This window comes from Ascaphus truei, chromosome 11 (assembly GCF_040206685.1).
Source record: "Ascaphus truei isolate aAscTru1 chromosome 11, aAscTru1.hap1, whole genome shotgun sequence".
Classification (NCBI taxonomy): domain Eukaryota; kingdom Metazoa; phylum Chordata; class Amphibia; order Anura; family Ascaphidae; genus Ascaphus; species Ascaphus truei.
The window spans coordinates 5,389,667-5,405,284 of NC_134493.1; the positions used below are offsets into that span (position 1 = coordinate 5,389,667).

At 43.2% G+C, this 15,618-nt stretch overlaps 1 protein-coding gene across 1 annotated transcript in view; it reads left to right on the forward strand.

Moving 5' to 3' along the window:
• RGS11 (regulator of G protein signaling 11) overlaps positions 1-15,618 on the forward strand; it is a 786,758-nt gene that overhangs the window by 419,375 nt on the left and 351,765 nt on the right. Inside the window, exon 9 of the mRNA XM_075565212.1 lies at positions 7,479-7,547. Within this exon, the coding sequence (XP_075421327.1) occupies positions 7,479-7,547 (69 nt within the window). The remainder of the gene's footprint in view (positions 1-7,478; positions 7,548-15,618) is intronic.

Consider the following 15,618-nt stretch of genomic DNA (forward strand, 5'->3'; position numbering starts at 1 on the left):
AAATTTCCTTTCCTCCAACCTTGAGGGATGGCCCCAAGTCCTTTGTACTGCCCGTGGGATGAATAGTTCTTTTGAAAGCTCCATGTATTGTCCCTGAATATATTTGTATATAGTTATCATATCCCCTCTTAGACGCCTCTTTTCTAATGTAAATAAATCAAATTTAGCTAGCCTCTCCTCATAAGTTAGATTGTCCATCTCCTTTATTAATTTGGTGGCTCTTCTTTGCACTCTCTCTAGTTCCATAATGTCTTTTCTTAGGATTGGTGCCCAAAATTGTACTCCATATTCAAGGTGTGGTCTTACTAATGCTTTGTAAAGGGGCATAATTATGTTTACTTCCCTTCCATGCATTGCCCGTTTTGTGCAAGATAAGATCTTGTTTGCCTTTGCAGCTACTGCATGACATTGGGCACTATTGCTAAGCCTGCTGTCTACAAGCACTCCTAAATCCTTCTCCATCAAGGATTCCCCCAATATATCTCCATTTAATTTGTAAGTCGCCTTTTTATTCTTGCATCCCAAATGCATAACCTTACATTTATCTGTATTAAACCTCATTTGCCATTTACCTGCCCACGTTTCCAGTCTCTCCAAGTCCTTCTGAAGAGAAATTACATCCTGCTCTGATTCTATTACCTTACACAATTTAGTATCATCAGCATAGATGGAGACTTTGCTCTCGATCCCAATTTCAAGGTCATTAATAAACAAGTTAAAAAGCAGGGGTCCCAGTACTGATCCTTGAGGTACTCCACTCATGACTTTAGCCCAACCTGAAAAAGTTCCATTTATGACAACCCTCTGTTGTCTGTCCTTTAACCAGTTTTCAATCCAGGTGGATATATTATTACTGAGACCAATTTTCTTTATTTTGTACACCAACCTCTTGTGTGAAACCATATCATAAGCCTTTGCAAAATCTAAGTAGACCACATCAACTGCATTACCCTGGTCTAAATTCCTACTTACCTCCTCAAAGAAACAAATAAGGTTAGTTTGGCAAGATCTATCCTTCATAAATCCATTCTGACTATTACTAATAATTTTGTTTTCCATTAGGTATTCCTGAATATTATCCCGTATTAAACTTTCAAGTAGTTTCCCTACTATTGAAGTCAGGCTTACAGGTCTGTAATTCCTTGGATGTGATCTAGCTCCCTTTTTAAATATTGGCACCACATCTGCTTTACGCCAATCTTGTGGTACTGAGCCTGTGGAAATGGAGTCCTTGAATATTAAATATAATGGTTTTTGCTATTACTGAGCTTAACTCTTTGAGAACTCTTGGATTTATGCCATCGGGACCAGGTGCCTTATTTACTTTAATTTTTTCAAGTCGCTTATGAACTTCTTCCTCAGTTAACCAATTGTTCATTAATATGGAGGTTGTGGCTTCCTCCTGTGACGCTACTATTGAACTTGATTCTTCCCTGGTAAACACAGAGGCAAAGAATTTGTTTAATACCTCAGCTTTTTCCTTATCTCCAATAATCTGCCTACCTATCTCACACTGAAATGGTCCTATATTTTCTTTTCTCATTTTTTGTTATTAAAGTACTTAAAGAACTTTTTAGGGTTGACCTTACTTTCTATTGCAATCCTTTTTTCATTATCCATTTTTGCTAATTTAAGTGCCCTTTTGCAATTTTTGTTACATTCCTTATAATTCTGATACAATGTCTCCGTCCTTTCGGACTTATAGAATCTAACGCCTTCCTCTTCTTGTCCATTTCCTCCCCTACCTGTTTATTTAGCCATATTGGTTTTGACTTATTTCTTTTATACTTATTACCCAAGAGTATACACTGATAAGTGTGCTTTTCTAACAATGTTTTAAAGACTGCCCATTTATCTTCTACATTTTTCCCTGCAAAAACATCATCCCAATGTACTACTTGTAGATTAGACCTCAGTTTATTAAAATCTGCCTTTCTAAAGTTTTAAGGCTTTGTTGAACCCAAGTTATCTGTTTTTTGATAATTTATTTCAAATGAGACCATGTTATGATCACTGTTACCCAAAGGTTCCAGGACTTGAATATTTGTTATTACTTCTACAGTGTTTGATATGACAAAATCCAGAACTGCCCCTCTCCTGGTTGGTTCCTCAATAATTTGGGTCATATAATTATATTTAAGCACTCCCAAAAACCTGTTTCCTTTTGCTGTAACGCTAATCTCATTGCCCCAGTCTATGTCTGGATAATTAAAATCCCCCATTATGCAAACATGACCCAGTTTTGATGCCTTCTCCATTTGCAAATGTATTTTAGCTTCTCAATCTCACAGATATTTGGTGGTTTATAGCATATTCCCTCAAACATTTTCTTTTTACTTTTACCTCCACTGCTAATTTCTATCCACAAGGTCTCTACATTTTCATCATTCCCTTCATAGACATCATCCCTTATACTAGGTTTTAGATCTGGTTTAACATATAGACATACTCCACCTCCCCTTCTATTTGTTCGATGCTTCCGAAAAAGAGAATACCCCTTTAAATTAACTGTCCAGTCATGAGTTTCATCCCACCATCTTTCAGTAATGCCTATGATATCATACTGCTCCCTTGTAGCTATTAATTCAAGCTCCCCCATTTTATCTGTCAGGCTTCTTGCATTAGCAAGCATTCATTTAAGTTTTTTTTCAGCCTGTACTATTATCTTATCTGCTCCTTCTTTTCTGCTCCCACTTGGTTTAGTCTTTAGAAGTTTTCTATTATTATCTCTATTTACTATGGGTATCTCACTGCTTGTCAAACTTGCCCTTGCCCTTGCAATGGCACATCTTATTGCCATGGAGATATGAGTAACTAGTTTGTTTGTAGCCCTTGTGCGGTCCTGGAGTGGTTTGTTTAAAAGAAACAACCAAGGGTCCATGGGGATCTCTGAGCCCAGAATCTGTTGGATCCACGATTTCACCTGTCCCCAAAGATCATACACCTTTGGACAGGACCACCAAATATGAAGGAGGGTGGGAACTTCACCGCAGCCTTTGGGGCATAAGGGGGAATATCCTGGGACATATTTAGCTATGTTCTCTGGTGTGTTGTAAAGTCATAACTTTATATGCGTTTTCCCAGATAGTTGAGCAAATAGAGCTTTAAGCCACGGACTCAAAAATTTACTCCCAGTCATCCACATCTAATTCCTCCCCCAGGTAATTCTCCAATTTTTTCATAAAATTAAGCTTGCCTTGAGATTCTGCAGCTGGAAAGGAGAATTGTCCATATAGCTCCGAGATTAACCTCTGGTGGGAGTCTGCACCTAGGCAGAGCTTCTCAAAGAGGGTGACAAGTTCAGTGGGCCTGATTTTAGCATAGAATCTGGAGGTAGCGAAAGATCTTGCCTGACGGGAGTCCTGTATCTTTTACCAGATTGTCAAAAGGGACCATCTTAAGATCTTGGCTAATATCAAGGAGCCTGATAAGATTAGCTTGTTTCCAGTTTGTAAACATTTGTTTGGAGCAACCTGGGGGAAAATCCATGTTCCCAAAAATGGGGGTCATTAGAGAATTTGGGCTACTCAGATTGTATTTGAATTTAAGCCTGTCCCATAGTCTAAGAGAATGTGTGATTGTCAACAGGGAGGGGAGTGTCCGGAGGCCCGTCCGAGAAGGAAGCCAGAGAATCTGTTCTATGGAGGCTGATCGTCTAAAATGCGTCTCGAGGGAGACCCATCTCTTAAGTGATGGGTTGGTGTGCCATGCCACCCATTGACTAGCTTGTGCTGCTCTGTAGTAAGACAGTAAGCAGGGAAGTGACAGCCCTCCTGTTCTAGTAGGTCTAGTTAACAACCTACGAGTCTGGGTCTCTTATTGTTCCAGATAAATTTAGACACTGCCGATTGGAGTTTGATTATGTCTGAGGGTACAATTGGGATGGGGAGGTTTTGGAATAGATAGAGAAGCCTTGGTAACAGATTCATCTTTACTGATTGGACCCGCCCTATCCAGAATATATTACATTTGTTCCATATCTTGAGGTCGGCTTTCAGAATTTTCAAAATTTGGGGGTAATTAGCCTGGTAAAGAGAGTCATAATCTCTAGTTAAAAAGACTCCCAGGTATTTCAAGGAAGACTGTTGCCATTTGAAATCCAAATTGAGTTGGATTAGTTTGACTGTGTCCTGTCTTAAATTGATATTTGCGGCCTCAGACTTGCTGTTGTTAATTTTAAAACCGGATATATTGTTGAAGATGGTGAGTTCATTGAAAGAATTTGGAAGGATTATAACAATATTTTATTGTATACAGCAGAAAAAATGAGTAAATGATGAGAGAGAGAGAGAGAGAGAGAGAGAGAGAGAGAGAGAGAGAGAGAGAGAGTGAGAGTGTTAGAGTGTGAGAGTGTGAGAGAGAGAGTGTGAGAGAGAGAATATGAGAGTGTGAGAGAGAGAGTGTGAGAGAGAGAGTGTGAGAGAGAGAGTGTGAGAGAGAGAGTGTAAGAGAGTGAAAATTCGATACCGGTTGCAACACGACATCAAGGGACAGCAAGCAGGTAAGTAGATCATAAATGTTCTATATTTGATAGAAGACACAAAAACCGACGTTTTGCTCCCCCAGTGTGACCTTTCTCAAGGGGGTGCAGTGAAATTGAGTAAATGATGATAAAATCTGTTATATGTGTGTGTATGTATATATATATATATATATATATATATATATATATATATATATATATATAGAGTCAGTGGAGAGTAGTTGGCACTCATGTGTATGCAGTAAAAGGAAGGTGCATGTCCCTTAGCAGTAGTTAACAGGCAGGGGTGTTCCTCACAGCAGTGGTGCAGCCGCAGCAACGCAGTAGGAAAGAGACAGCACACAGAGGTAATTTTCAAAAAGATTGTACTAGAGTAGGTGGCACAAATGCCAACGTTTCGGTCCTCACAGTGCATGATTGATTGATTGTTCATTGTGTTCACATGGGATGGTGGGTATATATAGTAGTCAAGATCACTGTGTTTGTTGCACTGCCTGAGAAAGGTCCCCCTGTGTGGACCGAAACGTTGGCATTTGTGCCACGTACTCTAATACAATCTTTTTAAAAATGACCTCTGAGTGCTGTCTCGTTCCTACTGCGTTGCTGCGGCTGCACTCTCATGTTGAAAGTCTCATGTTGTTCGGTTCTGTTCTCTGTTCTGCTCTGGCATTATACAAAGCTTATATTCTCTCTGTCTACATCACTTTTGTACTCACACAGAATAACATATTCTCACACAGAATAACATATTTTTTCTATTTTAGAGAAATTATTTCTATATTGTACAGCAACCCTTGACAGTTATTTCTTATCTTTCCACACTGGCTACTTCCTCAATTTCTTTCCTGTTAGATGAAGTAATATCAGTGAGTAAGAGGCCTACTGAACAGTAGGGGAAAATTCCATTATTGCAAAAGCTTGGTAAAATGTGTACATAATATTCCAAAGCAAATTATTATCGAGAACGGCAGTGTACCCTAAGCTGTACTTAGAGACAATTTGTTATATTTATATACCTATTGCCTAAATGAGGCACAGGGATGAACAGGTATCCCTGTAGCTGAGGGAATTTCTAGATTAAGGGGCCAGAATCTCTAGGTCCCCGTTAGTGCCAAGATGTCCCAGAAACTGTATTGAGTTTGTGGGTCTCCCCAACTGTATATAAGGTTGTGGGGGGACTCTCAGTCCAGCTAAGTCACAAAGATAGTGTGTGGGGAATAAAGGCTGATTGGAATAAAAGTACATCTTTCTATTCTTTCTATTCTATTCCCCATGCCCAGAGACGTAGGAATGTTTTAAGTGTATTTTATTAATACATTGTAATGTACTATTGTGCACTGTAATGAGCTTGGACTTTCGGAACCAATGTTCAGACAGACTGCAAGGGCTAACCCATATGTGCAAGTAAGTCTGCTGAACATCGGAGTTCAAAGTAGCCAGAGATGTGAGAGGCAAATGGTCAGCAGGGAAAGGATGAGTACCCAAGTCCTGGAATTAATGACAGTCATCCGAGCTGCCACTTGCTGTACCAGACTTGGAGGAGCCTGTCACCGCAGGTACCATTGAGTGACCAGACAAGAAGGTGGTAACTCGCGCATATCCCTTGGTTCATTCAGATTCCCCGCTAACCCGGCTTTTTCTACCGGCTTTGCGCTGATTCGCTTCTTGAGAAAGTTGCCAACGCTCTTATTGGCTATCTTGTCCAGCCCAGTCTTGTCTTGTTCTCTGCAGTTAACCTCTCGTGTACCGACCTGGCTTTGCATTTGGATTCTCTCTGGCTCTTGACCCCTGGCATACGGATAACGACTACAAGTAACTCTCCAACCCCAGACCACAGGCTTACGGACTCCAACTCCAACCTCTCTAACCCACGGATCCCGGCAAGTATTGGATTAACCCTTTCTACATACCTAGACCCAGCAACGCTACAAACCACCTTCTGGGCTCGCCCCCGCTACTGTGGGTGTGTGGCACAGTCCTTCCCACTTCAGTGCCGGGGTCAGGTCTTGTTTGTGGGCTCGCGCAAGCGTTACATTTAGGAAGCATGAGAGCGGACTGAATACTTCTTACAGGTTCCATAGATACTCACATGCGCAGAAATTCAATGACACACCTATGCATTTCTGCATGGTTTTATAGAGACAAGCATGCGCAGAACGTCAATGACATGCATGTGCATTTCAACCAAGGTTCCATAGAGACTCGCATGCGCATAAATTCAACAACATGCATACAGTACACATGTAATTTGTGCAGTACACTACTGTATTTATTTACGATTATTAACATACAATTTTCTCTATTAACAGCAGAAAATGTCCAAGAGCCAGCAAGCCTGAAGAAGATGCTGAATGAAGAAGATTTCACATTTGGAAGAGCGAAGAAATTAGTATTATTATATTTTTCATTTCATAAAGTCAATGTTATCAAATAAAAATATTTATTATTTTATAATACTTTTTAGTCATCTGAAGTTTTTAAGGGAATAAGTGGTTGGTTACATTTCAATACTATTATATATCATATTGTATCATACAAAATGAACGGAATATGGGACGATTACTTCATATTGCATTTAGATTTTGAAGATTTTAAAGACGCACTTTAAACACACAGCACCTATTATCATTTCTGGGTGGTTTTGAACCAGCGCTAAAATTCCATTGTCCCGGGCCACGACTTATTCGCGGGTCACCCGCGAGCAGCCGTAAAATGTGTTAGGGGGGGATGCACCTCCCGCAATGATAAATGTGACAATGAATCTGGTCCCATCTGTATGTCTTTTTCCAACCTCATCAACTACTGTATATAACTGTCACATGCCATAACACATAAAACTGTAATTATCTACAGGATCGAAATGCAGCGTTAATGTATTATAACATCTAAAAACTCAATGCAATCTTTGAAACAAAGACAAATGATAATATTACTGTTTTTTTTCTCAGACAAAATGTATTGATAATAAAATGTGCTTTTTCTATTTTTTTAACAGCCAAAGTGTTTAAATGTGATTGATTATGGACCAGAACGAGGAAATTGTCACACTGGCAAGGTCCATCTTGTAAGTATATTTATTTTAATTTTACTAATGTCACTTTATACCTCAAATTCCAAAATATCATCAGTGGAATAGCATGAAGAAAATATTACAATAACAGAGGTCCTCCAAAACGGCAGTTTCCAAAAATCAGTACTGTACTTCACCATAAGATGCAGCCACCAGCATTCAAAAATATCTCGTCCAAATGTTCAAGATCTCACTGTGATTCTCGCTAGGTTGACCGCAGCAGACTAATGGTCCATCGGATAAACACAGCAGGGGTCCCTGCTGCGTGAATCTTACCGGGTTCTACCTGACTGTAAGAGACACGCAGTAAGAGATAGACTGAATCAGTTACTCTACCTGCGCGCTTCTAACAAGTGGTCGCGTGGGGTTTATTTAATTTTAATATTACAGTATTGTAGCAGGGGGTCTGTGGAGCTGAACTGCATTGATTTCAGGTCCGGGGCACCACCTACTTCCTGAGTTAAAGGCCCCATTATGGGGTGCCGGTATCCCGGCCGCCATGTTTAAATTCTCCCGCGTCATGGCCCACGTGATCGGGGATTTAAACAAACCAGAGGGATACCGGCACACCATAATAGGACCTGTAACTCGGAAAGCAGGGTGTCCCCAGACCTGAAACCAATGCAGTTCAGCTCCGGAGACCTTCTGCTACAATACTGTAATATTAAAATTAAATAAAAGCAGCTTCATTACCTCAGCAGCTAACCGCTAAGGCAATGAAGGGGTTAAAGCACATTACCAGGGTTATTGGGGATAGAGGAGGTAACTGAAGGGGGTAATATCCCCAGGGTGGGTGGTTAGGCCTACCGGGAAGGTTGTGGGAGAGGTTAACCCTTTCATTGCCTTAGCGGTAGTAACTGCTATGGTAATGAATGGGTTAAACCCTCCCACTGCCTACCCGAGAGGCCTAACCACCCAAAAAGGGGCTATTACCCCCTTCACTCAATCATTCTGCCACCAATAAATATTACAATAAAAGACATAATTAAAATACATTGAACACCCTTCTCCCAACCCCCATACAGTACATCCCTATTATCCATATCTGGATAATAACTTGTTTGTAGATTAAAAACATTTAACATAACCAAAACATTAACCAGCCAGCATATACAGTAGTAAAGTTCTACTTACCCCTCCCAGGATGAAGGCCATCCTCGTCCTCCTCATCTTCCTCTTCTTTAGTGGGCACCACCAAAAAAAATAACTACTAGTCACTAACCCCTTAAGCGGTTAGTAACCACTAAGGTAATTAAGGTGTTAACACTCCTCCCGCTACCCATCCGGAAGACCTAACCACCCACCCCAGGGCACCTAACCCCACCCATTGATTGGCATAGTACCACACCTATGCCCCATGCCACTCAATACTGTGTGCAGCCTGTCTGCAAATCCCCAAAACAAGTCTCAAATTGAAAACATATTCAAATTAAACAAAATGTTTAAACAAAAAATTAAAAAAAAAAAAATTGATTGGCACAGTATCCCACCCATTCCCTATGTCCTGAGCTGAACCGCATTGATTTAAGCCTCGGGGACCCCATGCTTCCCGAGTTACATGCCCCAGTATGGGGCATCGGGTGCCGGTATCCCATTGTTTACATGTCACACGTCCCACGTCACACGTCACGCGACGTGTACGCAATAAAAATGGCGGCGACACTGGCACCCGATGCCCCATACCGGGCCTGTAACTCGGGAATCAGGGCATCCCTGAGGCTGAAATCAATGCAGTTCAGCTTAGGAGACGCCCTGCTCCCGCACACTATTAAAAAAAATACATTAAAGCAGCTTCATTACCATAGCGACTATTCGCTAAGGCAATGAATGGGTTAAGGCACAATACAGTAGCATGTTTAGTGGGGATAATTGCTCCCAATAAACATTGCAATAGACAACACACACACTATTAATAAAAATTACATTAAGGCAGCTTCATCCGCTACGGTAATGCATTATTGTTTATTGATATGTGTGTTTTGACTCTAGTGTAGATGTGCAGGGGGTCTACAGAGCAGAACCGCATTGGTTTTAGGTCCGGGGACCCCCTGCTTCCTGAGATACAGGCCCCTGTTATGAGGTGCCGGTAGCTCTCTGCTTTGTTTACATCCACGGTCACGTGATCGGGACATTTAAAAGCAGAGAGATACCGGTAAAGTAATTAAGGGGTTAATGGCCAGTAGTATTTTTTTTTGGTGCTGCTCACTGAAGAAGAGGAAGACAAGGAGGATGAGGATGGCCTTCATCACGAAAGGGGTAAGTATAACTTTAATTTACTACTGTAGATATAGAAATGTCATTTAAATCAAGATGGTGCCTCAAAATATTTGGCTCAGTGTAGATATGTTTTTTTTACATTATCTCATGTTCCCATGTAGTTGCTGCACAAATAAGCTTTGCGTACGAGTAACTTTAGTGAATATAGGTTACTATATGCAGCATCATATCTCTCAATGTTCCTCACTGTGTCGCTTTGCCGCACAAAATAAAACTAATGAGGTCATGAATAATTTATGGCGAAGAAATACAGAAATAATTGTTAGACACACTTTATATAGTGTTAGTGGTATTTGGGAACATAATCATAACGGAGCTAAGTTCAGCAGACATAGATATACTGTTTATATGTTGTTTCCATGTGCAGGTTGTTTTTACCCAAAAGTATTTTATGTTTATACATAAACTCTGTTTAATGTAATAGTATGTATTCTTTATGTTGCGATGTTGTATGTGTCACATTTCCCCCTCCCCTTCATAGTGATGTTCGGCGATGTCTTTACATATTTGTGGTTATCCTAATCAATCGGATTTGTTCATGGCGGTTTCGCGCCATACACCCACTTTGTCATCACTGGTAGGGGGTGGAGCTTACACACTATTAATCACCCACTGAGAACGCGAACATACTCTTTGACAAAGCACTATGCGCGAAACGCATTAGAGTTTTTCTACCTGCACTCCAAGTTCTACACCATGCAATAAAGGTGTTCTTATTTCAATTACTCTGTGTTTAACCCGTTTTGCATTGCAGCAGTGCTCTGCTTTTTTCCTCCTGGAATCCTTCCTAATAAAGGGGTTAACCCCCCTCCCGCTACCAACCCTGGAGACATAACCACCCCCCCCGGGCTCCTACCACCACTCATTGATTGGCACAGTACATTTACATTGGAATACAAAAGTTACAGTATGCCTATGCAAATGCCAAACTAAAAAAAAAATACAACATTAAATAAAATACAATCCATCTTTTTCTTACTTTTTGATTTTTTTCACCCACCGAATGCAACTACAACAGTAACAGCAGCAGCAACTCCTGGTCCACAATGCAATTCTCTTCAACAGCCACGGTCCACGGTAAAATCTTTAATTATTGTCTTCTTTATTTTCTTCATCTGTAATTTGTAATCCATTTTTGTGTTCTTTAGCTTCATCTGTTCTTATAATCCACTCGTGGTCCTTCTTTATCTTCATCTGTACTAGTACTGTAAATCCAAATGGGGGGCAATGTTGCCTCTTCATCTGCTTAGCATCAATTGAGACTGCACTGGCCTTATATAAGACCCGTGATGTCACATTTTACTGACAAATGGTTCCCAACTATTGGCTGTGATAACCATGTGACAGGTTTTTTTCCCCTTAGTATATGATGTCATCAAAAGGGAGTGAAGCCAGCCAATCAGAAAGGCTCAGCTTCCTTTCCCTTTAAGATGACATTACCAAAACCAGAATAGCTGCCATCACATGGTACTGGAATGTCACGGGAGACCAGTGCTTACCTTACGAAAATATACCTGGATCCTTTGATTGAGAAAACGTGAGATAAAATAAATTGTATTTATTCGCACAAGAAACACACACAGCTTGATTTACAAGATAACACGAAATAACACTTACGGGAATGAGGTAAAACAAAATAATTGGTTTCCAGAATGAAAGTCCATGAAATGCAGTCTCTATGTATTAATTCCCAGGAGCAGGGTTTATACATGAACAAGAGACGCAAAACGTTCTTTGGCTAGGGGCACCACTTGCAGCCCCTGTTTCTCTGCCGAAAGAAGTAGGTTTGTTCTGCGCTTGCAGAATTCATTTCTAAGTCCTTAGTTCTAACGAACTTTTACAGCGAGGTACAATCCTTGGTTGAGATGAAACGTCTTGTACCGCACGCAGTCCTTTCCGATGTCACACAAATGAATGATGTAGAACACACACCCGATAGCCTGCATGGGCTTATAACACCCTCCCAAGCCTTTCTGGGTAATACACAGCCAATCTGGCGTGGGAAGCAAATTCCCACCCAATGACAAGTTTGGCAGTAGTTCCTGCAACCAGGCAAAGGGCTTCATGGCATGCTAAGGGTCATGCACTAACTTCACACTTAACCCGTTTAGCATGCCTGACCAAGCCCCCTTGCACGTCGGCAGAAAGTCTACTTTTCTCCAGGATGCCTGGACATCTGCTATGCAAACTGTTTACATACATTTCCTGACATTTAGCACTTTGACTCCCAATTGCATAGGTTCGGGGGAATCTAGAGCAGGGACTTCAAACTGACCCACCTGGTTGGGGTTTATCCTGGGAGAGGCCATGTGATGAAGGCGTCTTTCAGACTTTCTTTCCTGGAGGCGATGGTCTACTTTGATGCAGATAGCAATGAGATCCTCTAAGTCGGTAGGCCGATCATGAGTAGCCAGTTCATCTTTTATAGTCTCTGATAATCTCTGCCAGAATGCAGCAAACAAAGATTCTTCATTCCAATTCGTCTCCGCAGAGATCGTCCTAAACTCGAATGCGTAACGAGCAACAGAACGGCTACCCTGAGAAATAAAGAACAGTGCAGAAGCAGCAGTGACTTTCCTACCTGGTGAGTTGAACACCCTAGGGACAGAGAATGCAGACCGGCGGAGGGTCTGCATACCGTACCGTATATGGGCCAGCCCAGGCAACCAGGAGTTTGTTCTGCTGAGTGGACTTCAGAACAAGCACTTGCTGCCCAGGGATGAATTCTCTGCTACAGGCATTTTTGTTATGCCAAAGCTTCTGTTTGGTCTTAGCTGCCTGCAGGTTAGCCTGTGCTAACCCCATGAGCCTTTCTAACCAGTCTCTGAGATCTACCACATACTGTAGCACAGAAGCATCAGTATCTGTAGCTTCCCCTTCCCATCCCTCACGGAACAGATCAAGCGGTCCCCGGATACGGCACCCATGTAGAAGCTAAAAAGGAGAGAACCCGGTGGACTCTTGTGGTACCTCTCGGTATGTAAACAGCAAATGCTGCAGATGAGCCTCCCAGTCTCCCTGTTCAACTTCCACAAATGCTCACAGCATTTGCTTCAAATTCCCATTGAACTACAGTATGGAGGGATGTAACCCCGCATGTAGCCCAGATACACTGGAGCAAATCAGACATGAATTGCGCCCCTACTCTAGTAAAAATCCTATCAATTCTTCAGCATCCTTTCATAGCTCAATTGATGATAGTGCTACAGTCTCAGGAGTACCTGGTTGCAAAATTAACCACCTTGAGGATGTAACGCTTCCCTGACCAACTAGGGATCATAAGCAGACCCACTATGTCCACAGCTACCCTCTAGAAAGGCTCACTGATCACAGGTAGTCGTTTAAGGGGAACCTTCGCACAGTCAACCAACTTGCCTACATGCTGGCAAGCATCACAGGTGCAGCAAAATACTGATACCTCCTGTAATGCCCCCGGCCAGTAGAAATTCTACAGGAGTCAGGATCTGGTGCGGGAGACCCCCTGATGCCCTGCTAGTTGGATGGAGTGGGGTACCTGTAACAACTGCTGCCTATACTCCCTGTGTACCACTAGCTGCCTTCTACCTGTCCATACCCTTATTGGAGCCCCAGGGGCTTGATCTCTCTACAATAGCCCAGGGTGCCAGAGGAATCAATACAACCCTCTCTTAGAGACAGGCTCAGCCGCCCGAGTCTCATGCCCTCTAATTCAGGATCAGAGCATACAGCTTCCATTAATTATTCACTGAACTCTGGCTACTCACCCTCAGTCACTAAGTCAGGGGATGGGGAAACCGGGATGATGGAAGGGAGGTCAGTACATAGTACAGACTCGGTCTAGCTTACCTCCCTGGTCCCTCAGGGGCCTCTGGACATGGTGGTTCCAAATGCAGGGGAACTGTGATCTCCTCTGGGGGCAGGGGTACCAAAAACTCTCCTGCCTGGGCAACTGCCCCACTTTGGCTCTGTGTGACAGCAGGCACAGGAGCAAATTCTTCAGCAAAAGAGCAGATGAGGTGTTCCAGGTCATTACTGAGCAAGATCTCAGTATGTAAGCCATACAGGACACCAACATCCCTCACTCCTTGAACGGCACCCTAGTCAAGGAACACCCGGGTGACCTGGATTGACCTAGAACCCCAATTGGGCATGGTGACCTGCATCCCTGTTCCTGGGAGCAGATGCTCTGGGCTGACCATATCAGGTCGCACCAGAGTGACTGTGGCCCCGGAGTCGATCGGGCTGTCTTCCTGGCGAACTCGATGGTCATTGGATGCAAATGCTTTCTCCGAACATCATTCACCTGCAGCTCTACTGCTGCAACTTGGTACCCATCTGTCTCCTCCATTGTTCCGCTGCTAGCTTCTGCAGGATTGACGTCCTGGATCCACTGCTGCACTTGCTTCATGGTGGCTTGCTGCTCCTCTGTAGGTGACAATCCCATGAAGGCGACCGGCTTTGCAGATGGGGTACGTTATTCTAGAGGGGGGTTGCTGGAGCATGGAAGGTTGGTGAAATCTGGCTTCAGATACCCGGTCCAGTTGCATTGGTAGCACCGGCACTCATGCACAAACTCTGCCAGCTTTGCTGCACTCCTCCCGGTAGAATACTTTGTCCTCCAGGTCGGGGTAGCTGAGGGGAGATCAGCTGGCTTGCCCGTCCGGCTGGTGGGTGCTGTTGTAGGAAGCTGGACCCACTTCCTATACTGTGGTCGGGTGGTAACATAGTCGTCTGCCATGATCGCTGCTTCCTTGTGGTCAGCCGACTTGTGGTCAATCAGACCTCGGGCAAGCACTTCTGATATAACTGCTATCCGATCAGCAGAACGAGCAGTTCTTTGTGGGTGAGGGCTATGTGCCCTTCTAACCACTGGGTACTCTTGAGGCTAGCTGGGCCATGAACTCTGTTTTGAGAGTCCCGGGAGGTTTTTTCATCAGATCTGAACTGCTCCCGTTAGGTCTCCGGGTTGACCCGGTATCGTCTCAGCACGATGGCTTTGACATGCACGTAGTCCTCACCATCCTCCTGACTGATCTCCTGGAATGCTGCCTGTGCCCTCCCACTCAACAGAGGGGACAGGTATTTCACCTATTCTTCATGAGGGAGAGAGTACCATCCGCATTGATTCTCAAAACACCTGAGGAAGCCATCAATATCATCGGTACCATCCACAAACTTTCCAAAAATGTGGTAAGATACCTTGGGTGGATGGTAGTGGGAATTGCCATTGCCGGACACGGAGGGTGCTGTGGTGCAGAAAGACAGTTGTGCCATCTGCAGTAGCTGCTCCTGAGTAGACCCTAGACCCAGGAATGCAATCATGGCTGCAAACTCATCATGGGTAGTAGTTGGAGCCACCTGAGCCACCGGGGAGACCACGGCCGGACCCCCAGGCTCAGTGTCTCCCTCGCTAGGGATGGCGGCAGCCACTACCTGGGCTGCCCCTTCAACCACCGCCTCAATGGCGTGGTGGATATTCACCTCATACTTCTACAGATCCTCCTCGAGAAGAGCCTTAGCTCGCCTGGCAGTCGGCAGTCGATAGACTTCACACAGGGGGACAATGGCAGAGCGATTCCAGGACCTCTACCATCCTGTTTAGAGAGACATCTCCACTTCTAACTGAGTGAAACTGAACATTGTGATTCCTTGCTTTGAATAATGTGTGTCTGACACTACTTGTTCTGTACTTAATCTGCAAGCATGTCTTTGTACTATGATTCACCGCAAGAAATCCTATCCAAAGCCTAATGATCCCAGCACTGCCACCAGAAAAAACTTGTCACAGGAGACAAGCACGTTTAACACC